Source organism: Hippoglossus hippoglossus, chromosome 14, assembly GCF_009819705.1.
Source record: "Hippoglossus hippoglossus isolate fHipHip1 chromosome 14, fHipHip1.pri, whole genome shotgun sequence".
In the NCBI taxonomy this organism is placed as follows: domain Eukaryota; kingdom Metazoa; phylum Chordata; class Actinopteri; order Pleuronectiformes; family Pleuronectidae; genus Hippoglossus; species Hippoglossus hippoglossus.
Genome location: NC_047164.1, coordinates 13060780 through 13085709, shown reverse-complemented (window position 1 = coordinate 13085709; position 24930 = coordinate 13060780). Strand labels below are relative to the sequence as shown.

The 24930-nt window shown below is 42.8% G+C and overlaps 1 protein-coding gene across 4 annotated transcripts in view; it reads left to right on the top strand.

Moving 5' to 3' along the window:
* The window catches only part of nrg2a (neuregulin 2a), a 73895-nt gene that overhangs the window by 32390 nt on the left and 16575 nt on the right, over window positions 1-24930 (top strand). For all 4 annotated transcript variants that reach the window (XM_034607024.1, XM_034607022.1, XM_034607023.1 and 1 more), the window contains exons 2-3: window positions 2983-3148; window positions 3960-4078. In XM_034607024.1, coding sequence (XP_034462915.1) covers window positions 2983-3148; window positions 3960-4078 — 285 coding nt within the window. The remainder of the gene's footprint in view (window positions 1-2982; window positions 3149-3959; window positions 4079-24930) is intronic.

Genomic DNA, 24930 nt, shown 5'->3' with positions numbered 1-24930 from the left:
AAGAACATCTGGAACATCAGGAAACGTCTTACATGGTCTTGTTGGAGACTATTGATAAACCCACACTACTTGCAGAGTTGCTTCTAATGGGATTATACTTTTGTTTTTATCGTAAACCCTTTCAGGATGATTAAATCTGAACATTATATTTGCTAAACAACAGAGAGTGTTTAATGAAGAACATCTGGAACATCAGGAGGCTTCTTACATGGGCTTGTTAGAGGCTATTGATAAACACACACCACTTGTAGAGGTGATTTTGTATGGCTCCTATACTATAGTATATTTTCAGCCTATATAATACTTTAACTTCAATGTCCGGACCCCTTTGGCGGCAGTATTGCAGCACAAAGATCCATCTTGAAAAATAAGCTAATAAAAGCCACCAAGTTCCATGGTGCAGCGACACATCCGCCCTGTGTCTTTATTTTCCAAAAGCCACGAATATCATCACTCACATTTTCCAACAGGAAGCCGCACTCGCAGATAAAAGTCCACTGTACCACTCGCTCGGAAATAATTTTAGTAACAAATAGCCGCGATTGAACTAAAAATACTTGTTTTTCCACTGATCTGTGTCTCGTTTATGAGCTATTTTAAATGTGACATTTCGCAGTCTTTGATTCCAGTGGAAATCAGCTCAAAGTGTACGTCAGACAGTGCTGTTCAGTATCCTGGAATCGTCGCGCCTGCTTTGAATGAGACTTGCCTTTGTATTTCCAAATTTGTCATTGGTGCCTTTTTTAAATGAACTAAAATTGATGCTGCTTAAGTCAAAGACTGTCATTACTAAAGTTGGCAAAAATATCAGTAAACATCAATATATCTGTGAAGGGGCTCTTTGACATTACTTCACAAATCAAGCTAATTACGATCTATATTTCTAAAATAAAACAGACAAAAATGGGTGTACACTATTCCAAAGGGATCCATGGTTGACACATGCAGCTGTGACCTCTGGCTCCTGTCAGGAGTATCAGTGCTAAATGTGACCAGAGGAGGCAGAGCAGTGTTTCAGTGTCTGTTCAGACGAGAGGAAGCAGCGTGAGACGCAGGAGACACTCGCTGCTGTAGATGGAGCTCTTTAATGTCCACACCTGCAGGACAGGCAGGGCTGAACAACAGGCTGCTGTTTGTACATGAACTCGTGTATGTGGTTGAGGATCAGAAATCCACTTTAACAGCACTTCGAGGCGTGCATAACAATAAAGGTCCGTTACGAAACCACATTTCAATTCACTAGATCCAGATTGTTATTTGGATCTGCACCAAACTACACACACTCATAAATATCGTTCCCCATGAAATTCTCAGAAATCAACAAAAATGTTGAAAAAAAACAACGTTAGAGAAAGTGGTAAAAAAATCCTGGATGTGCCCCCTGGTCCCGATCTGCACCAGTGGTTTCTGCTGACTGACAAACAAGCTCAGGCACTCAGGCCAAACAGTCACATTAAATCCAATGAAGCCTCACCAAATTGCACACTCTCATTGTCATCAGTTCCCTAAATGTGTCCGATTTTTTTTTCCATCAAGATCCATGCCTTATTCCCTGGATAATCAATCTCGCAATGTTTAAGAAAGTGAAAAAAAAAATCCTGGATCTGCACCAAAATGTAGTGAGTTCTTCCCTGACACACGTCACACCCCTCCATTAAGTTCCGTGGAAATCCGTTGACTTGTTTTTGCGTCATCTTGCGGTCAAACAAATTTGACATCACATTGTCATTTGCTTACTTGAAGCGGGAAAATGTTAAATCTGCACAGACGGGGAAAAGTGCTGCATCATTGGGGGTTTTCTCTCTGTGCAGACATGTCGTCTTTACCAGGTCAGTGAAGTGGGACATTCTTTAAAGAAAAGGACATCGGGGGATAACTTTGGTGCAGCCTGCATTTGGCTGTTTAATTGAAGTCATTACCTGGCATTGTGCTTGTCGTACTTTGTTTGCTTTGATTGTGCCGTCGTACTCCAGAGGTGATGCACAGCAAACAGCTGTAATTTGTAAGGGCTGCTCAGGTCAGCCTAGGCATGAAAATGTAAATGTCGGAGAGGGAGTCAGTGTGTGTTTGTGTGTACAAGGGGGGGGGTTGCATATTGGCCAGCCCCCGGTTGACCCTTGTTCACCCGTCTCGCTCCGCCTCGCATGAGTCTTCTCCTAAACATGTGTGCAGCTGTCAGCTGGAGAGTATTGGTGAGTGAGTCTGTTGTATGTATGTGTACGTGTGTGTTTGGACAAAGATCACTTTTTATTTTATCACCAAGACGATGATTATTTATCTTAAACATAACATATAACAAACAACGGAGTATAAAATATGCACGTACTCTTTAGAATATTAAAATTGTTTAAAAAAAGAATGTGAATTCATTTTTAGAATTTGTAAGGCAAGGTAGTTTTATTTATTTATGAAGTACATTTCACACACAGAGGTAGATACTAGGTGCTCGACAGAGACATTAAAAACAACACAGAGAAATTAAAAGAAATATACTTAAAATAAGAAAGTACAGTTTAAAGCAAATTTCAAGAAAATTAAAGAGATTAAAAAGTAGAATAAAGAAAAAAATATATACAAAAAATTTGATTAAAATTGTATTACAATTTAACTGGTTTCCAGTATTGCTTAAGTACTGCTGGGGATTAAAGAATTGTGATGAAAGCTTTTTCTTATTAATCTTGGTTATCTTGCCGTGATGTTAAATATTACTTCAGGTGCTTTTACTGCAGCAAAGTCACAGTGAAATTTGTCCTGTTTATTAGTCTGAGGCAGAGTTGATCACGTCTCTAGTGACAACATCTGGCGGTCACATGAGAGAGCTGCTGGCTCGGTCCACAGAGATGATGACCGGCTCTATCGCTTTTTCTCACGCTTTCTCCTAAAACACGCAATTATATATCGCGAACCGAACTACAATCAAGTTTGTGTCTGTTGTGATTAATAACCTGAAGTCTTTTTTCTTTCTCTTTCTGTCTTTTTCAGTTGCGGCTCCAAAGTTAAAACCGATGAGGAATCCAATAATAGTGGACGAGGGGAAACGGCTCACAGTAAAGTGTGAGGCCACGGGGAACCCTCTCCCCACCTACAGATGGTTCAAAGATGGCAACGAGCTGAAGAAAAACAAGAAAATCAAAATACGGAACAGCCAGTGAGTACAAATCACCCGTGTCCTGTAAACATTACACGGGCTGTGTGAGATGAAAAGAAAGTGAGAAAGCTGCCGTTTGAAAGTCATTTAAAAATCCTCATAAATACAGAAATGAAATTAGAATATTAATAGGGTTCCATGGATGTATTATCTGAACTGGATACAAGACTTTCCTTTGGATAAAAAAAAAAACAGCCCTGACAATATATGACAAAATAAAAAGGATATTTACACTTAAACATTAATAACACAGAGAGTTATAATGGACCTTGTTGTAGTTTGTCCGGTCAAAAGTTTTACTGACATCTCTTACATGAGAGTCGTATTTTGGGGGAAATGCTTTTTGGGTTGTACAGTATTTTAGTTGCAGTGCCACAGTTGGCAAAAGGGTAAATTGGCAGCATTGTGAGTGGTGCCACAGTATCCAGCCAATTAATGCATCCATGGTCCACTCTCTCTCAGTCAGGACGGCTAATCATAATATAATAGAGGCAACTTATCATCATGCTTTTATCCTGTAACATTCCTTAGACCACAGTGCTGCCAGTGGAACCTCTTTGATGATACACTGTGTAGATGCTACACTTGTGGTTCCTCTGCTCTGTTTGTGTAAGATGTTTTTCTCTTTCAAATTTGGCGTCAGACGAAAGTTATTACACGTGTATGGAAGCAGAGAGGTTGTGCCACGCTGCTGCTTGCCCTGTGCTCTGCCTGTTCCTGTCCCCCGTGTTTCCACTTGTTGCGTTTCCATGCTATTTCCTCCCTGCCCCGATTCCCCTGACTCAGCTGTGCGAGTGTTTTTCTCCCACAGGAAAAACTCCAGAGTCCAGATCAGCAAAGCAAAACTGGAGGATTCTGGGAATTACACATGTGTGGTGGAGAACCCGCTGGGAAAGGACAACTCCACTGGCATCGTAAACGTCCAAAGCAGTGAGTACCGACTCCTAAGCAACAAGTGAAGTGGCGCAGATGTACTGGCATTGTTGTTGCTGTTGTGACTGTTCTCTTGCCAATTGAGAGATCCAGAGGAGCCATCGCAAACAGGCATGTAACTATGGTAACATGCATGAAGAACAACTGTCCACACATGTGCCTCCGGGCCCATTAATCAGTGGAACAGTGCATTGGGCTCAGGAGTTGAGTGGAATTTACATGCTATGTATGGTGTGACCTCTTGGTCTTTCAGTCACTGCAGTTTGCTGGAAGGGTAAAAAATCCTGCTCCTCTGTCACTGGCACACGACACACGCAGCAGACTACAGAGTATAATTCTAAAACATAGCTCGACAGAATATGAAAGTTGCGATAAAGAAATCGTCGGCGTGTGTGATAGAATCGAACACACTCCCTCAGTAGCAGTGTGTGTGTGAGTTGTGCAGAGCGCTGGAGCAGATGAAAGAGTTTTGATAACAGCTGTCTCCATTTGGTGAGGTGGTGAGTTTGTGTTTGTTCCAACCAGTGTGGGTAGTGTGCGTGTGTGTGTGTGTGTGTGTGTAGCTGCTGTGGGTAGCTTGTTGTCTGAGTGGATGGAGCCGCTATAAGAAAAAAAAAAAACGATATAAGAGCCTTGCACAGCTGAAACATTTAAGGAAGGACCTGATGTTATCTGGTGCCGGACTGTCAAAGAACCGTACGGCTGGTTGTCTGGCACACATGAGTCAGGAAAAGTGCTTGATGTGCTCGAGGAGCTGCGGCTTCCTGTCGGCACGTTGAGTTCACCTGGCTCCTCTAACTGAAGACTGCTGAATAATGTCTCGAGACGTTGATACGGTGGAGATAAGAGGCTGTGGCGTTGGACAGATTCATAAATTGATATTTTCACATTTATACAGTTGTACAGAACAAACAAACAAGACAGCCGCTTCAGTTCATCCATTCTCTAAGTTTTCATCAACTACCTCCGTTACTCTTTTCCATGGTCTTTGTCGCTATCTCCAGCTCCGACATTATCTATTGACCACTACCTTTTGCTTTAAGTTTAAGTATTAGTTAATTGCACACAAATCGGGGCAAGGCCTCAACCAGCAGAGGCCGGGGTTCGATCTTACCTGTGGCCATGTATGCATGTCCCCCCCCCCCCACTCTCTCTTCATTCCTCTTTCCCAACCTTACTCTGTCCTATCCATTTAAGGGGATAAAAAGAAAAACCTCATCTTGGACCTTTTTTGACCGTGTCACAGTAAGGTGTGCTAAGCTGCATCTTTTTTCATGGAACAAAAGTAACAATGATGATAAACAGCAATTGTCGATACATTCACTCTACTGCATTGCTTTTGGAGAATCAATGAGTTAAAGAAATAATGATGCACCAAGGGAGGTTCTTCTTATCGCACCACAGAGGAGATACTCTCATTCTCATTGCTGACCTTGACAACAGGCTGATTCTTTATTATTTTTTTGTAGACATCCTCACACTGGCATGAGAGGCATAGCTGCTGAGGGAGGAAAAGGGAGGGACTGGAGTTTAGCCATCACTCAGTGTCCTTGTATTAACATTCAGGCACAGTAATCACTCCCCCTCCTCGCTTTACATTTGTCAGGGCCACCTTTTAGAGCCATTGTTTACTGTTAACACACCTAAGCTGCATGGGCTGCATTGTTTGAGTATAGCGGCTGTTTTCATGTAAAGAAAGGGCCCATTGTGCTCAAAAAGGCGGAGATCCGCCATATACCTCCAGCTTGAAAGTTTGATTTCCACCAAAAAATTGTAAAATGAAGAAGTCATCCATCTTGCAATTTAAATGGGGCTGCACATTTCCTCTATTCTTTTTTTTCCCGTCATGTAAAAAGCTTCAGCGGAGTTTTATAGCCAGATCGTGTGACTTATACTTTACGCTTGTTATGACACTTGGCTTCATTCCATTGCCGTGATACATTTTCTTTTACTCACGAGCGTGTAATATTCGAAATAGGAAGTGACTCAAGTTTACAAGTCAAACATGCAGGGCTCACATTTATGAAATATTTATTTGAGTGACAGTTATCACTGACTCATAATCATGTATTATGGCAATTAAATAAAATAGGTTAAATCGTGCTATGCGCCCAGCAAAAGGTCGGGGGAATCCCTGGTGGTGGCACCTGTTTGCCTGCGTGTTTAATGAAGGCTTATGAACTGCAGTGGCCCATGAAACTCTATATGATGATCCTTGCAGGCAAACGTGCTGGTAATACAGCAATATCAAAGCAAATCTAATATTACAAAGCATTGAACAAGTGGGCCATGATGCACAGTAGCCATAATGGATAGAAGTTCCCTGTGCAATGATACAGAACACGAGTGTGCTGTGTTTTCATTCACACTCTCTACGACGAGGAAAACGTGATATCACTGCATCTGCTGCAACATGTGGGCTACGTTTTGAAGCTAAAGAGCATGTGTATACTTTTCTCATTCACATTTGCCTATTTGTGTGTGTGTGTGTGTGTGTGTGTGTGTGTGTGTGTGTGTGTGTGTGTGTGTGTGTGTGTGTGTGTGTGTGTGTGTGTGTGTGTGTGTGTGTGTCTGCAGGAAGCATCCCTGTGTGTTCTTTGTGCGACTGTCTGAATGTCAGCACTGACATTCGCTCAAATCACTCCTGGATATTCCAACAATGGCATCATTGTATGTCCTATAATGTGCAGTGATCGCTAGATGTCTGTCTCCTGTGTGTGTGTGCGTGTTTGTGTGCTCAAATGTGTGTGTGCGCAAATGTGTTTGTTCACCGTTCAATAAAAAAGTCCCATTGTGTTACAGCAGCACGCCTAGTTCCGTCATGCTTCAGGGGAGAAGGCAAGACAGGGCGAATCGGGGGAGGTATGTCCATGGGCAGGGGGAGGGCTCCGCTGGAACTACACACGTCAATAAAGGGAAATGGCAGCAAATTGTGCACATTGCTGTGATCATCATGTGCTGATGAATGGCTGGAATGGACAGATGCTGGACAGTGAACGACGGATTTCAATAAACAAACATGTGTTGCTTTGCTTGATTCCAATGCAGAGGACCTGTAATTTGCCTAGAACGAGAGCTGCTTCTCCTCCTGAAAGTCTTAAGAGAAACGGCTATTGTGTTAAAGGGCTGCAGTGGAGTACGCTCGCCTGCTGCAGTATGTTGCCGAAGCAGCATGTAGCCGCAGTATTATCTGTGTATGTGTGCCTTCTAGGGAAAGAGAGCGAGGGGAGGGGTGCAGATGTAGATGGACAGAGAGAGCAAAAAAAAAAAAAGAAGAGAGCGTCCATAAAGGAGAGGGGGGGGGGGGGGTACAAAATGAGGGGGAATTCATGACAGAAAGCAGACGGGGTAGAGAGCGAGAAGGGAGGGATGAGAGGAAGACTGTGTGGAAGAGAGGGAGAAAAAGTATGAAGAGGAGGAAGACAAGAGCCCGCTGTGTTGCAGAGGAGACTTTCACACCCATTTTAGAATGCAGTTAGTGCTCGCCACAGCTTTGTCTGAGGCACCATCCCACTGTATCTGATGTCCACTGTCAGGTGTGAGGTACACAGCTTTTCTCTACCTGTGCTGTAACCTCTCACAGTATCTGGCGTGCGAGACAAACTCGACCGTGCTTTATCAATGTGAGGATGCTCTCATAAGAGACGTCGGACCTGGACACAGAAAAGGAACGATCAGAGATGATCAAGTGAAAACAGCAGCTCGGCACGGCGGCATCGTCCTGACCCTCTCGGTGAGGTACAGTGTAGCACATGGCTGTGCCTGCCTGCTGCCTGCTCGGGGAAAAGGCAGACTTTGTGAAACCATCACTCAGCTCCACCACATGGTGAATACAGGCCACCACAGCCCATCTCAGCAGCTCACACAGGCTCCTGCACTGCACTGATTGGAGTCAGTGTTGTGTTAATGTGTGTGTGTGAGAGGTTTATCTCTTAAAATAGGTTTTTTACATTATTTAATTACATGTTTATTATTTTTCCAAAATTTTGGGATTTAAATGTTCCTCTTTTGCATCTGATCGTTTTGAAATGGTACAACTGTTGTAATGAAGCTGCACCGAACACAACGAGGCATTTCATCAACGAGTTTGAACACAGGCACTTTGACGTGATCTCCACATTTATCGAATACACAAGGAGTGCCAGACAAACCTGACAGCCCTGAGGAGGGATTAGATAAGGTCTGCCTTTTTATTTGAGGAATGTGTAGGCAGAGATTCCACATACTCCGCCGTGTGCTATAAAAAGCAAATTAACCCTTATGGCTGATGGTGCATGTCGCTGGTCATTACTCAACCCTTATCAATATTTGTGTAGCAAGACCTAATGCGACATCCTTGTATCTCTGAGCCGAATTGGTTCATCGTAGGTGATATACGTCGCCTTGGGTGTAAAAAAAAACAAGTTCAGGGCCGAACCTAAACCCAAAGTTTAACCCGTCATGCATTTTAAAGCACATACAGCACTTTGTGGCCTCCTGCCAGCCGTCGAATGATTGGATGTGTATGGGGATTTTGTTCATGTCTTTTTGTTTGACCAATAGAAGAGAAACACGTGCTGTCAGTCTATGTGGAGTTATTCAGCGCGGATAGTTGGACGTTCTGCTGAGTTGCTTGTCATCGAAGTCTCAGCCGTAAGACTCATCTTCTCTTTGGCTGCACTGTAGCAACATGAGATAGATCAATCATTGGATCAATGTTTAAGTTCTTTTCTGAAGCCACAAGGTTTTCTTCCATGTTCTTTTTGTGTTTTGCCAACTTCGGCATTGTTTCATGTATAACAGTATACAGGATGTGTGTGTGTGTGTGTCTCCCGGTGGTCCAAACTATCGTATGTCTGTTTTAGCTGTTTCTGTAACAATTGCTGCCTTTTCCAGAGCGACGTTTTCAGCCTCATGCACAACACCCCCCCAGAGTAGAGGGCCAGGGACCATTTGTTGTCCATGTGGTCTGACCTCTACCCTGTAATCAGTCTGGCATGGTAAGACCTGCTGGCCTTCAGCGCAGCGGTGTAGTATATCATCAACTGTTTTCTATAAGGCCAGTGTGAAGGAGCAGCGCTAGTCAAAGTTTGCTCGGCTCCACGTGGCTTCAGATTAAGGCCTGCCATTATCCTACAGGCTGCTGTGTTGTGATAAGCGCTTGTGAGGCAGTCATGTGTCTGCGGGCTGCAGGTCACATCCTTGGGGGGTGCTGTGCGCAGCTCCACTGAGAGAGTGTGTGAGCGTCCAGGAATGTGTTGATGGAAATCACAGCTGAACATATGATTGCTCCAACCTCAGCAGTCATGCTGGGGCCCACCAGCAACAATTTCGCGCATGCACGCACGCACACACACAGGCCCCCCCCCTACACACACGCACACACGTTGGTGCACAGACATACGTGTGCACATACCTTTACATGCTTTCACTCCCCATCCTGAAGTCAAACACAGTGGCCCCACACCCCCGCACCCACATCACAAAACCTAAGGCTAAAAACAACATTTTAGCAACCGTTTGTTGAGATAGAAACTTTACAGGGTCCCATAGAAACGCTTGTCACTTCTAACTCATATCACAACGCATATCACAGTTTAATCTCTGCTTCCAGTTACCTCATCCCTCACATCTCATACATGCTGAATCTGGCCACAGCAGGAAGTGAATGTACTCTCCTGTGTGCAATTCATCAATTCATCGCACATCACAGAAAAGCCATTGTTTCATCAATAATGTGTTGAGGTTTAAATGTCGGGAATTAAAGCTAGGGTTGGCAATCCTGGCAAAGCAAGAGCAGGCTACACTTTGAAAATATGCAGCCGATACATCCCACCCCCTCCCATCAGCCCTCTCATCAAAGCTAGGCCGCCAACACACATGAACATGCACTGACTGACAACTGCTAGAAGATGACTTTTCCATGACTCACTTGTTAACTGACTATCGTCTCTGCTTCAGCGGTGTATGTCTCTCAGGTTTGTGAAGAGCCCGCTAATGCACATTAAGAGCACATGCAGGGTGCATGGAGGCAAGCAGGTCGGTTAGTGACTGACGGGGTTTGCCAACCAATTATTTCATCGGGTTGGATGGAAATGATTGGTTGTGTTTTTTACAGTCCTGTGAGGGCCTCAGACAAAGGCTTTTTTTCTCTGTTTCTAGGCAACTTTATTTATTGATGGTTATCGGGATGTGAAGGGGATTTCCACAAATAAGATAAAGTCTTTCAGAAACAAGTTGCCAACCCTACTTGTAAAGGATGATTGATAGACCCAATGAAGTTTAGAAACCCAGACAAACAAGTTTGGCACATTTTGCACATTTCAAAATAATGTCATAAAATCATGCTGGGTTTATGTTGTCTTGCCTTTATAAGGAGTCTGTGTTTTACTATTTCAGATTAAACTCCGTTATTAGAGCATTATTTGAATCATTATTTGTTAACTTGCCATTTTAGCCTGGTTAAAATCATGTTCAATGCCCTTTATAGCCTGGTTCATTCCTAATATTTGCTGGGTCAAGCAGATGACATCACAGTCACTAGTAAAAACAAACTCCCACAGTTCTTTTTCTGTTTTCTTCCAGTAAGTCTTTATATCTGTTCTACGTACGTGAAACATTACAGTAAGTGCTACTTTGAACCAGATAAACAAAAACTTCCTTCTCTCCTTCTGTGTCTCTCTTTTAAAAACAAAACTTACTCACCCCTACTACGCAAGCAACAAGATAAACTCATCTCTAATGACACTACAGGATGTTAGTTGTGGCCGTGGCTGAATGTGGAGCATCTGTAAGCCAGTCAATTGTATTGATCGCTGTGGGTAAGCAACGGCAGCAGCAGCAGCCATGTCTGAGAGGAACAGGCCTTCACATCTGCCAAGCGGCCTGTATTTACAGGCCACTGGAGAACAGCTTGTCAGGTTCTGTGGATCAAGCCGCCGCGCTATTAGTCATGCCCACTTTTTCAAAATTATGCTCAGTCCTGGGGTCTGGACAGACATTCCTCCGAGGTGGCCCTTTGTGATTGCTCTGGAATCTCAGGTCTTGTCAGTTGGCGGGTTTGATGGCCAGATCAGGATCCAGTTTGGGCTCTGTGGAGCAAATTGGATATCGTAATCTAAAAAACACACACAGCAGGAAACACACTGTTGTTAGACTGTTGTTTTTGAAATGCTGCTTTATGTGTACCTTCTCAAAAGGGTCTGCTCCTGATTTTAGTCTTTGGAAATCAAGCAACAAACGTTTTTAATAAGTTATCTGAGATATATAAAAACAGAAGAATCTTTATGTTGCTCCCTCTTAAAAGTGTCGCAAGTTGATAACAATGTATAGTGTCCTTACATTGACCACAGAAAACTAATAGTTTAAAATGTACTTATTATCTCCTTGGTCCATGTTAAAGTGTTATCACTGTTAATGAGATGTTATTACTTGTCTGACATCACAGCGTACCTCAGGCCAGCTGGAGTCTATCAGAGTTCAAACCTTGTTTTGAAGTTTACCGACAACAATATTTAGTTCTGGACGCAGTCATAAAATCGTCACTTCGCCCACACTAGTGTCTTGTTTTTGTTTATAATCGGGGCCTTTCTGTGTTAGTGGACAGCGTCCGGTGCGATGGGAAGATTCAGAGTAAACGGAAGAAGTTTATGTCACGGGGCGGAAAAACGCCCACGGCATCGTACAGGCACGCATCATGCTGTCATGCAGCATCACTGAGGCATCATCAAATGGGCTCAGTGTTTACATGCGCCACAGGACAGAGGAGGACTTGAACACTCCGCTTTGAAAATCATCCAATGGAATCTTAAATCAATGATTTTTTTATGAATAAGAAGTTGTTTGATTTTTAATTGTCAAACATTTTAGCGTGAGGTTGTCGTGTGCCTCAGAAGAAAGACACGTCTGCATGTTCTACCCCCAATCATTTGGCATGTGGGTGTGTGCTTTTTCATCATGCGTGGGATAATTGTATGTTCTTACTCACCTGATGTGCACCTGAGCAAAACTGCTGCAACAATAACGAGGGAATTTCCCAAATACTGATCTTAATCTTTGTTTAGTTTTGTATGTATTTATCCCTTTTTCTTGACACGGCAATTTGAGGAAAATTTACTGAGACGTCCTTTTAACCTCAGGTTAATCCGACAGAGGACAAAGTAATATGAGGTGGCTGATGCATAAAACACACATCAGCTCTCTAATATGTCAGTAATTCATTGCATATGGACAAAGGCTATGCGTGGTATGAGTCGCTGGCCTTTGATGTGTATGTGCTAATGTGTTGGAGAAGATGCAGCTGCTGGAACCCATCATTTGTAAGAATCCGAGAAAAAAAGAAAGAAAGAAAGAAAACGAATATAAAAGTTGCGCTAATCCCATCCATCCGATGTGGTAAGCGGGCGCTCTCAATCCAATCTTTTGAGAAGAACAACTAAGTTATTGAAAATCAGACCACATCTCACTTGTTAGGGTATCCTGTAATCTGGCTGTGTTATGTGGGACACTTAAGCCCTCAGTGTGAATGAGTGAGGATATTGCTATGTGTGTGGACGGAAGCAGCTGTTACACTTGAAAAGCTGAGTGATGTGAGCAGGAGGTGACATGAGGTTCTTGCTGTGTGCAGGGCTTTGTTAACTCTTCCTGGGGCTCGGGACGAAACCTATCTGGGCCTTCATTTAATAGCATAATAAAAGATTTCCATTCAGCCGCCCCTCAGCTGTCCTGGTGGTCTATTTCCTGATGGTGACCCCAACTGTGGGTGACTGTGCTGGATTCGGTTCCAAATAACGAACAAGCAACTGCTGTGTTTGTTGATACGAGGAGAAGCTATCGGCCAAAAAACATTATTAGGCATGATCTGTCGTAAAAGCTTGCTTGTACTGAGTCAGTAATAATTTGCAGTTACTTCGAAGTGCAGCGAGCTCAGCCAGTGTGCTGAGAACAGGTCTGTGAGTAAACCATTGTTACCCCACATCAAACAGAATCCCTGTTCCTGTTTCCTTGTGCTCGAGTTTTCTTTGAGCACCAGAGAAACATATACTTACCATTCCACCGCTCGTAGGTCAGGAGCGCAGTACTATAGTTTGCTTGCCACAGCTGTGCCTCATCCTAAACCTCCCATTACTCCATCATGCTTCTTCCTTTTGTCAGTGATTTTGCAACTACGTTCATCACATCCCCGTGCCTGTCGGGGTGACCAAGTTCTCGGATCCTCCATGAGCAGCGAGCACGTCTCCCCCCCTTTGGAGTGTGCAGGTGTGGAGCGTGGAGGGAACGGCTCTCGCTTTAATTACTGATACACTCATGGTGAACTCATCCTTTAGTATACAGAGAGCGGGCAGCCTGACAAAACAGCAGTGCTCGCCGTTGCCTGTTTTCAGGACGTACAGCGAGTGTGGGTGGTGTGTGTATATAAGAGTGAAGGAGGGCTGCAGCACACACACATATGTACGCAGAAGATTGTGTGCTTTCTAACTTTTCAGGGGGAATAGCAGTGGGAAAACCTTGCAGCAGCTGGCCACTACTGTAGCTGTGAACACAAGACCCAAATAAGGACCTGTGGAATACGCCTGTATCTGGTACAAGGTTGCAAAGTCTGCCCTTTCTCAGAAATGACGGCCAGCTGTTGAAGGTGGAGGACAATAAGAACACATGGTTACTGCACATTTTGTCCTTTTTAAAGTGGTTAAATTATCTATATTATTCATATAATATTCATAGATAAACAATTTAGACCTAAGGTGCAGACTTAAAACAGGGTTTTCCGAAAAGCTGGCAACATATCCTCTGAGGCAGATAGAGTCATGGAATAGGAAACATTTCATAGCTTAAACTTGACATTTTGCCTAAAAAATGTCTCTTACCAACCGAGCCTTGAACAGTGGGTTAGCAGTTGTTTCCATCATTGTTTTTGTCAATGAACCCATGTAATCTGCTTCAATGTCACTCCCCTTACTTAGATCCTTAGCCACTGTCTGAAACAGCACCCTAAAAAGTCTGTCACAGGCTAAGAGCGCCAACCAACAAACGAACTACATGACCAATAATGGTTTATCACAAGTACTTCAGCAAATCCCAATGAATTTCATTAGTCACATGTATTGAAATCGATGACATCATAAAGGGAGAAGCACGCATGTCTACATAAAAACCACAGAAACACAAACGTGGCACCCAGTCTTAAAGCTACATACTTTACACACTGTTCTGTCGGCTCTTAATGCGTTTTTTACACAATGTTCGTTTGACCAGCAGCATCTTGAACCAAAACCAATGCCACACCTTCCTTCACTCATCATGTTCTCAGCAAGATGTTGCCAATACAGTCTATGGGTTTTGTGACCACAGTAAAAGTGGCGCTACACAATCAGAATTAGAGAAGTTGCGCTTTGTACTTGAGAGCCAAAAAACAACCCAGCCAGCTGCTGTACACACTGGTTTAATTGATCTGTTGCATTTCGTCTGGCAGTTGGTGTTCCTCTCTGTGTTGGAGAATCCATGTTAGCTGCTTCAGGCGGTAAATGTGACCTTCTAAGACTTAGTACAGGGGTTTCCTCACTTTCCTGGGTGCAGCACACACCCAGCGGGCCTGCATGGCAGCTAGCAGCTAGGTAGCATTGATTGGCACAGACACACCATGCAGTTTGAAGCCAATTCGCTGAATAACACTAAGTTGTAGCTGGGGTGTTTCTGGTTTAAAGGCACCTTGGTAAGAAGGTGACAGTTTTTACATTGTTTTTGCTCTGAAAGACGTCACAGTGCGGAAAATTATCGGTGTTTACATCACTGCCGATCGGGTTGGAGCCATCTCACTTTATAAACATTGGGATGGCCTAGAGTTTCACAGGGAGGGACTCACATGCACAAACATGAACGCATGCCCAGGCTGGCTACCAAAACAAACAACACACACTGAGGGAGGGTAACTTCTCTGCTCAGGATACATTACTCCTCCATATCTTTACATGAAAAAGTGATATGTATATATAAACTTTAAGTTACTGTACATAGCCTCTCTATGGTCTTTCCTACTTCAATCTTGTTCAAGTTTAAATCCTATAACTTTTCCCAGTGGTGGTGTTGATTAGATTGAAGATTTTATTAAAATCAGATGGATTTTTGTGGATTCTCTCCGGCTTATTGACCAATTATTTACTTTCATGAGTCGCCTCATGAAAGTAAATTAGTTTATACATTGGGTCACTTTATCAAGTGTTTACATTAAATGCCTCAGAATAAATCCCCTTGCAGTGGCAAAACATGAACAAAAAGAGCAAGCATGCAATTTTTCCACATTTCTTAAAGAGTTTCTCGTGTTCGACAGCAGATGTGAAGGACCTGGCACATGGTGCAGGAACACAAGAGTAGTTACACAGATTATTCCATCTGGTCCTCGAATGAGTCCCCTTCAAGTCACAAATTTACTTCTCCGACTTTTACAACCAGTGTTGCTGTCTTTCAGGTGAGTTTAGACACAAGCTGGAAGATGAAAGAGTGGCTCTATCATGGACGACCAAATGTCTCTGAGAAAAACAATACAGACCAGAATGGTGCCGTGATTTGAATCTTCGGTAAAAAGGCTGTTATCTGTGATTTATTTTTTAGTAGGATAAAATTCCCAGTATCCCTGAATGTTTTAACCTTTTCCTATTTATCTATCTGACTGTACATACTAGTTGGGAATGATCCAGCTCGCGTGCATTGACAGGAGTTTCTAAGGTCTGAGGGAACGAAAGCATCTTAAGCATCATGGATGCAAGAGCAGCTGAAAGAACCACGCGCGAGCTGCTCCTGAATAGACAGAGCGGGGAGCAACCCCGTCTGGAACTGGGCCACAGAAAACACCATGTGTCACTTTGTTGCCAACTGCACACACACTGGTGCCCGCCAGCAGCCGTATCAGCACCCGTTTCTGCACCCGCGCCGTACCCTGCCCTCCATAAGTGCACTACTTTTGCAGTGCCTGAGCAGCTGTTGTGCAATCGCAGCACTGGGCTGCTCTTTGATTTCCCTTCAGCGCTGAGATGATTGAGGCAGACAAGACCAGGCATATCAGCTATGTGACTGAAAAATGGTAAGAGGAGACAAGAATATAAAAGAAGACACACTGGTTGTGGCAGTGGCAGTAAGAGTGGGTGGTAGATTAATGCTCCTGGCAGGATCCATTTTGTTCATTTCTAAACATTCCTGTTTCATACTTAAGTTGTTTGAATTGTGGATAATTTCCCATTGAAGAAAAAAAAAAAGTCCACTCTCATTCATAATGGGTTCTTTTGTGGGTCCTACCTACAGTAAATATTTATTTAATTCATCTTTGGATATTTGACATGAAATCCCTCTTGCGTATTTAGAAGTCAGTACAAAATGCTTGAAGACAGATGCTGGATGTTGCTATTTATTGGGTGTGCCTGTGTGTGAAATGGGTGCATGCTTATTTTGTGTTGGTTTTGGCAAGCTGGGACATTTTCCATCCGAGGCTCGTGACGACAAATCTTCTTTTGCCATATCTCATCCTTCCTTCCGTTGCTGCTGCATTTGTCAGAACTTGAGCTCCTGTCAAAATAGGTTGAGGCTCTAAATCTGAAAATAAAAACTCAGTGTGTCATTTATTGTTTAATCAACACAATTTAAATGGGTGTCAGACTTTCATGCATACAAAAACATGCACAGTCTTTCTTATGTGCATGCATGTTCCCACTGTTTAACTTGTGAAAAGCTAAAAACCACAATTTATTTTAGATTTTCTAACATGCTTGCTTAATCTCAACCGTCACCTCACATCCTCTATCACCACATCAGACTCATCTCTCAGCAACTTCCCAATCAACCAAAACCACACATCACCAATTTGGTCTTTTGTTCTTCTCCCCCTTATCTGTTTATCTCATTTACTCATTCCATCAAGATTAGACAGTGTTGCAGGAAGGGACATAATACGGTCTGCACAAGTGTAGAAAGAATGCATGCAGCAGGAATCGGCCTCTCGTACAGAGATAAAAGATCTGGGTCCCGGCAGTAACAGGAGACATGTCAGACATTCCCTGCCAGGAGTCGAGAGGTGAGGCGAGGGGGGGGGGGAGGCACGTTGCAGGGCTTTTTTCTGGTACATAAAACTGGCTTGTGGAAAAGCTTGTCTGGGTGGCAGAGTCATTACAAAGCGTTTTATGTGACCGCTGAAGGATCTGTACTTAAGACATTTCTCACTCACTCATCTGATTGTTATGGCCTCGCTTTAATTTTTCCTCCTTGTTTGAATTGTGACGATGTTCTTCATTATCTGATTAAAAAAAGGGAAAGCCTCTGATATTGTAGATGGTAAAATTGCAGTATGGTGCCACCTGTTGACATATTACTACCCAACTACTATATTTCTTTAATTTACATCATAGAGTTTTATAAATGTATGTATTCACATGGCTCTTAACGGACGGGAATATTTATTTCCTTCACATGCCTTCCTCCACTTAGGCTTCCCTGCAGAAATGTCTGACTGTCAGAGATGGACCTGGTCTGCGCACTGTTCTCGATCACTGACACTCCCAAATAGGCTACATAATTTATACTTTTTATCTCGATAACATTGCTTTTGAGAACGAAAACACAAAGCCATAACAAAGTCCAGATGCATCCACCACTCGCTGAATAACTGCCCTGGCTCTCTCCCTGCACAGAATCAAGACCCTGTCGTGTTGTGAAAATGGCTTTCTGTTCAATCGCAGTGCAGAAGTGAAAAAGATCAGGCCAAGCTGAAGTAAATTATCAACATTTGTCATAAATTAGAGAGACGTCTATAACTCTGCACCCCAGACAGGCCACTTGAAAATGTATTTCACGACACAACTTGGCTTTCAGGTCGGGGTTTGTGAGGGCTATGACTTTTTTGTTTGCTGCATATGCACAGGGTATCTCGTGAGGAAAAAACTGTGCAATGGGGACCTCTCTTTTCATTTTTACGATTTTCCTAGAATCCTTTGGAGAGCGTGGAAAGACAGACATGTTTATGAAGGTTTCCAGATGGTCCTGCTTGCACCCCCAGCTTTTCTCTTCAGTTCTTCGGCCATGAAGGATTAATCAAAGTCAGTGGCAAGGGCTGATGGCTAAACACTGTGGCTCTCTGCGAACCCAGAGGGAACCTCTCTGCAAGTCTCAAACTTAGATTCAGCCCGTGGGCTACAGGACCAAGGAAAGTTGAAACCTGAGGTTAAAGAAAGCGAGCAAACTTAACTAAAGCTTGGCCACATAAGTGCAGATAAACAAACTCTGCCCCTCACTCCGTTTACCCGCGCTGTGGAGTCAGCCTTGTCAAATACACCTGAACTCTGGTCCCCTTTGTGAGGTGGGGGATTGTGCTGCCTGACTGCAGACAGACAGCACCATATGGCATGGCGGAGAAATGCACCAGAACAAATTGATGGAAGTTGAGTCATTGAGACTCAGGTATTTTATGCATTCTCTGTTACATGTAATCATTTGAATCGTTTAGAGTTCATTTCGGACATGAATCCGTTCGCTGTGATTGAATGTATTTGCACTGCGATCTAAGGTGAGTAGAAAATGTCCTGATCAGAATAAAGTTTCTCTTTTATCAACCGTTTTTATCCTCAACATTATCAAACGGCTCTTGGGGATGGATACAGATCAAAGGGCTGTCTCTAGATAGTGACAATCAATAAACACACACACACACACACACACACACACACACACACACACACACGAGGAAAGTTAGAACAAAACAGTTAATTTCCAAATAAGAAAAAGTTATTTTTGTGTAATGCTGCTTCCAAAAGGGTATTCTATTAATTATCACTTCAAAAACAATATAGAGTTGGTTGGAACTCGATTGGTTTGTAGCATACATGACAATGCAATGCACTCTCTTAGGCATTTTCTTTTGGAGACACATGCAGAAACCCGTGTGTCATGCAGCTGCTCTGCATGGCAGTGATGCTCAAGCAAAGCAGTCGCTACACATGTTATTACACCAACTGTCAACACAAATCGCTGTGGTTTGTTCACAGCAGCGTCACTTCATGATTACAGATGAGTCCACTTCAGATCATCCATTTGGATTCAACACAGTATACACATACAATAACTTGCAATGCAGTACACAGTATATATAAGAGCATAGTAACATATACAACTCAAATCATCACATCAATTAGCCTTCCTTATATTGTATATATTTACACAATATTATTTAGTGAATCCTCCTCAGACAAGAGCTAGAAGGGATATTGTTTAGAACCAATTCAGTTAAAAAACACAAATGCAATGACATTTAAAGATGTTTTTTTTAAATTCAACTGACACCCACCACATACGATTAGACAAAGATGCGATAAGACACATTCACACCTGCATTTAGACATGTACACACTGTTTTTCCAAAGGACACTTAGATATGTGGGCTGGAGGAGCCGGGGTTAAACCACCCAGCCTCCGATTAGTGAGCGACCCACTCTCCCTCCTGAGTCACACCCCCCCAAAATACACAGAATGACTCACAAAGATCACAGCTAGTGGTTATGTGTGTAACCCTGTCACTCAGAACAACCTAAGACAACATATAACATCAGACAATAAACTTCAAAACCAACATGTTGAGAACAAGATGCCAAACTGTCCCCCTCAATAACATGTTTAAATAATGGAAGATTCTGCACCAATTAATTCTTATTTATCATGAAACAACACCAGCTCTCACCAAATGAAAAAATATGCATTTTGGATTTGTTATATTCAGTTTGTCATTAGATGTCTGAACTCGTTGATAGACTATAGGTATATCCACAAAGTCCCTTTTAAAAGTTTAATTTCAAGCTGTATTACAACCATACCAGCACAAATATTTAAATATAAGTTTGGCCCCTTCTCTGTTGCTTGTGTGTTTGTATCTCTGAACGTGTCAATACATTTTAGGCCTCGTCATTAGTTTTAATGTTGAGTAAACATGTGGTGCAGCACGAGTAAACACTTTATTGGCTGAACCAGATCGCCTCGGAAAGAGAACTGTTCTTGTTTCATCACATGGGACAAGGTCTGTGTGAGTTTTCTTAGAAGTGAGAAAATGTGTGTGATATCTGTGGTGGTCCTGTCATCCATTTTATATACTACTGGTTTGTCATGTTAAAGTGTAGGTGTGGTTTATGTGATACGACGGGATGCCCTCTTAAAAAAAAGGTTCACTTCATTAGTTTTATTTTGAAAATATCCGAAATAATATAAGATTTGCAGGGGAAGGTATCTGCAGGGGAAGGTATCTGCCCCCATTTACTGCGTTCATAGAATTCACCCTGTGCACTCTTTGTGTTGCACAGCACAGAATGTTGTGGCTTCTCTCAGGATGCTTGTCCTGTATGCGTTAGAGTGTGTGGTGGTGTTTCTGGAGCGTCACTCTGACATGGATGTATACAAGGCTGGAAAGGAATCATCACTGTAAACCCAGTATTGTGATCATCAGGAACACTGGGAAAAAAAACAATCAAGTTGATAATTAGATAGTAATTCCAGATTTAGGGGTTTACAACCTGACTCCGTGTAGTTATCTTAGGGGCAGATCAACATTTTTATTATTGTTAAATTCTGCTTAGCAGTGGATAATATTGTTCAAATGATGTTTACTTGTTATGTTAATGGAAATTCGTTCCATGCATTTACATCCAAATACAAGTGACTGTAGGTGTATATATAAACATAATTTCTAGAAGACTGGGTTGCATAAGAATGACTAAAAACATCACAATCCCGCTGATATGTGCACATCACTCCATTCTGACCCACAGGTTCTACATAACAACAGTTGCAGAGTCCAGTTACAGTTTTTATATGAGCACATGGACGTTCAGCTGGACACCACCGCTGCAGATGAAGATGAAAAGCATCAACATATTCCCGTACATAAAGTCCTGGCTGGACGTTTTACTGCTGCTCAGCAGGTTTTTACATACTTTGGTCAAGGTTTACAAGTTTATTATAAAACCTGAAGAGGGTCCACATGTGTGATTTATAGAGGCTGAGTGCATCAGTTCAGTTGTAGTTCGTCCAGCTCGGTCTCCAGCTGTTTGAATCAAATTAGCCATACTTCAAACCATTAAACTTGACATAATAATCTCAGTCGTTGGATCTACTTGTGGAAACTGTGGTACCTTCAAGTTTTTCAGTGTCTCGTATGTGGACTAAATGTTTTCTTACATAGGCTTCTCCACTACCCAGACTCTAGCTATGGAAAAATATGGAATTTTCAATCAAGCAAAGTGTATCGAGGTATATATGCTTTATCGTTGACTATTTCTAAGCTTGGGACATGGAACAAAGCTAAGTTTGTACAAGATGTTCTGAAACTCCCTGCGTTACAACAGTGGGGAGTAAAGAAAGGAGGGAGGACAGCAGAGCGAAGGAGGAGAGGAGAAGAAAATTGGGACTCTTAACTGTGCAGCGTCATAGATTGGATGTCAGTTGATGACTGCAGGCCAATAAATGTTCCCCAATGGATTTCTTTTGATAGTTCTGGGATGTGTGCGTTCTTTGAAGCCACTGAAATCAAGATGCAGCAGTTACATGAATGTAGATGATTGTGGGGGAAGAAATCCTGTTGTTCTGAAAGTGTTGGGTGCAGCCATACCTGTGTAATCCTGTCAGACACCTTACAACACTGTACAAGTGCAATGTAAAGTACTTTAGAGCCAAATAAGAAGTACTTTTGACTTTTTAAAGCATTTAACCAGCAGCATTCCAGGGGACTCTGGGGACCTGAGACAAAAGGGAGGTGGCGGGCCCCACATCAAACCAAACTACCGCCCTTCCACCCCAAGAAACACATGGTACCAGACCACTTAAATCTAAATTTGAATCAAAGTGCAAACTGTGCATTTGCATACATAATAGTAAAATAGTCAAGTTTAGTTGCAAACCCCACCACTACCCTATAGGCACATTCTACACACATTTCATTTAGATGTTCCAGTTTTCAACCAAACCTCTAAAATTACTTTTGGCAGAAATGTAGTGGCGTGGGGCCTAGTTGGGGGGGTTCTGACCATGGTGTCGTGGTAGTTTCCTCTACATAGCTGATCATGGAATTTAGCAGGTTCTCCCAAAACTGTTGTTGCTGTGGCCTAACGTAACCAGCCGTTGTCTTGGCCCCCCCCCCTCACCTTGTGGGCCCCATGCAATGACCTGCTTTGTCTACCCTGTTGCAACGCCCCTGCATTTAACTGATGTTATGTTTAAACCTGGGATCTGACTTCTAAGCCCTAATGGAATACCGCCATTGTTTTCATATTGTTTGCATGTGGTTTGTAATCTTTTCTGAGATGCCAGTTGAGAACATTTACAAATGAATGGATGCAGTATATCTTGTCTTTGAAAGGCTGATACTGTCAGCTTGTTGGACCTCGAACAGTCCCATGGAAAACAGACTTTTTTCACTTCATTCAGGGTGAAATAATCTCCACAGTAAAGTCTTTATGCTCCTCCTTTAAGCTTCTTGAATACAGGCAGGTGGTGTTTGTTGTTTCAGCAAATGGACCTTGTCTTGCTGAGGGAGAGTGTGTGGGCTCTCCACCTGCGAGCGTTCAGCTGGATGGCAACACAAAACAACCTGTGGAGCGAGGTGCAGCTGCAGCGTGTTTAAAACCAAGTCAGCAGCTCCAAGGTCCTTCACAGACTGTGCTTGATTATCATACAGTAAATGTGCAGACCAACATTATTGTAATCCAAATAAAGATTGAAGTCCTTCTTCACAGTGAAGAATACAGACGTCATTTATTCGCCCTCATTAGCGGTTGGTCTAAATTGGTCCATGCATTCGATCAGTACAGTTGAGAAAATCTGATTACTTTTTTAAATGATTTTCCCTGCAGATCAAAATGTCGAGATCTTACTATGACCGTTAAATTTTTGGAAAACACGTTCAATGCACTTTCGTGACTTTAAAGCTAGGGTTGGTAATCCTAGAAAAGCTAGCAAGAGCAGGCTACACTTATGCAACAGATCACACCAACCCCCTCCAATCAGCCCCCTCATCAAAGCTACACTCCCAGAACACATGAACGTGAGCTGACTGACAACTGCTATAAAAGAAAAGATTCCGTGACGCGCTCTCTAGCTTCTGGCTATCTGGCTCAGCTTCAGTGGTGTATGTCTCATTGGGTTGAAGAGACAGGGTAAGCTAAGGCAGGCAGGCCGGCCGGTAAATGACGGAGAGGTACGCCATTCAGTTATTTCATTCTGTCCAACTGTTTGGACAGTCCTGCGAGGGGCACAGACACCTGCTTTTTCTATTTTCCAGACAACTTTATTTATTGATGGCGATCAGGACGTGAAGAGGATTTCCATAAATTTAAAAAATGCGTTTCAGACACAAGTTACCGACCTACCTTTAATGTGTTTCCAGATTAACCCAAACATCCTTCACATCTGGTCTAGAGAGTGCAGTTGGTGGCCAGCTGGATCTTTAAGCTAAAACTTTTATGAATGAGATAGAGAAATTAATGTCCATGACCTTGAAATTGATGAAATTAGGTTGTGTTCAATTGAAATATATTTGAATTTAAAGAGTGTAAACATCAGATTATATCATATAACACCTGTTTTACCCAAACTGTCTTCTCAAAAAGAGAATCTTCCTGACAGAAAAACGAGGGGGAGTAAAGTGAGTGCGGTGAAGTGGATCTGCTGTGACCAGCAGTAGCCTTATAAACTTTGACAGCAGAACAGGTCCAGGGTTCAAATATCAGCCTTGATCCTTTTCTGTGTGAAGTTTACATGTTCTCCGCCTCCCTGTGTGGGTTTCTGCGGGTCATCTGTTTTCCAGCCACATGTAAACCAGGTGGACAGGAGATTATGTGTGGGTGTGATTGTCTGTGTGTTCAGCCCGCCCTGCGGAGGACTGATGAGCTGTCCAGGACGTCACCCCTCCCTTCCACCCACCAGTGCGCTCTGGGATAGGCCCAATGTCCCACATAGACACTCATGCGACTTGTTTTGCCGCCTTTTGCTTCGCATGTCTCACAGCTAACGGCTGCACAAGGTTTCTATTCTGAGCATGGGAGGTTTTTACAATGTTTTCAGGCTCCGTCTCCCTGACAGCTTTGTCTGATCTTTTTACGAGGTGTTTAACATGCCAGCACTCTGAGTGAGAGGTCAGGTGTGACGAGGGTATTTCTGATTAACTGGTGAACCTGGAAATATTTTGGGGAAAGTGTGGAGGTGATAGTGGATCAGTGCCGTGCTATATTGGAAACCTTGGGCTGTTTTCGATGAACTCTGACAGAAAAAATACACAAACAGATTTTGAATCGAAGCTAAATGTGCAAGATGCTGTTTAACGCCAAAATGTCAGTTATAAATATTCCTCATATCATTGTGTTTCATCAGAATAAACCAGCTGTAGATCTAGGCTCTGCTCTGTTGTTGTTGGATGGATGTGTGCATAGTAAACTTTAATATCTGCCAGAGAACCCCCCTGAACTGATGCTGTCCAACTAAATGAAGATCTGAGGAATATAATTACATCCAGCCAAACTATCCAGACTTTATGTTTGAGGTCAGGAAGTAATGACAGTAAATGACATCTTATTTTGAGGACCGCTGATATTTGCTGAATTTAATGTAATGGGCTGTTTACTTGATCTGTGGTGATGCTGGTTATAGCTTCTCTGTCTGAACCTGTAAATGTGACCTGCAGTTATTGAACCGCAGTAAGTAAAGACCAGCAGCAGGACTCAGTCTTGAAGCTGCACCACCGCTGCTGCACAAACAGCTGTTCACCTGTTTATTCAAAGTTCAGTAAAGTATCGGCACAGCTACAGTTCATCTGTCCATTATCTATACTTTATCTATGCTTTTTCTTTTGAGGGTCA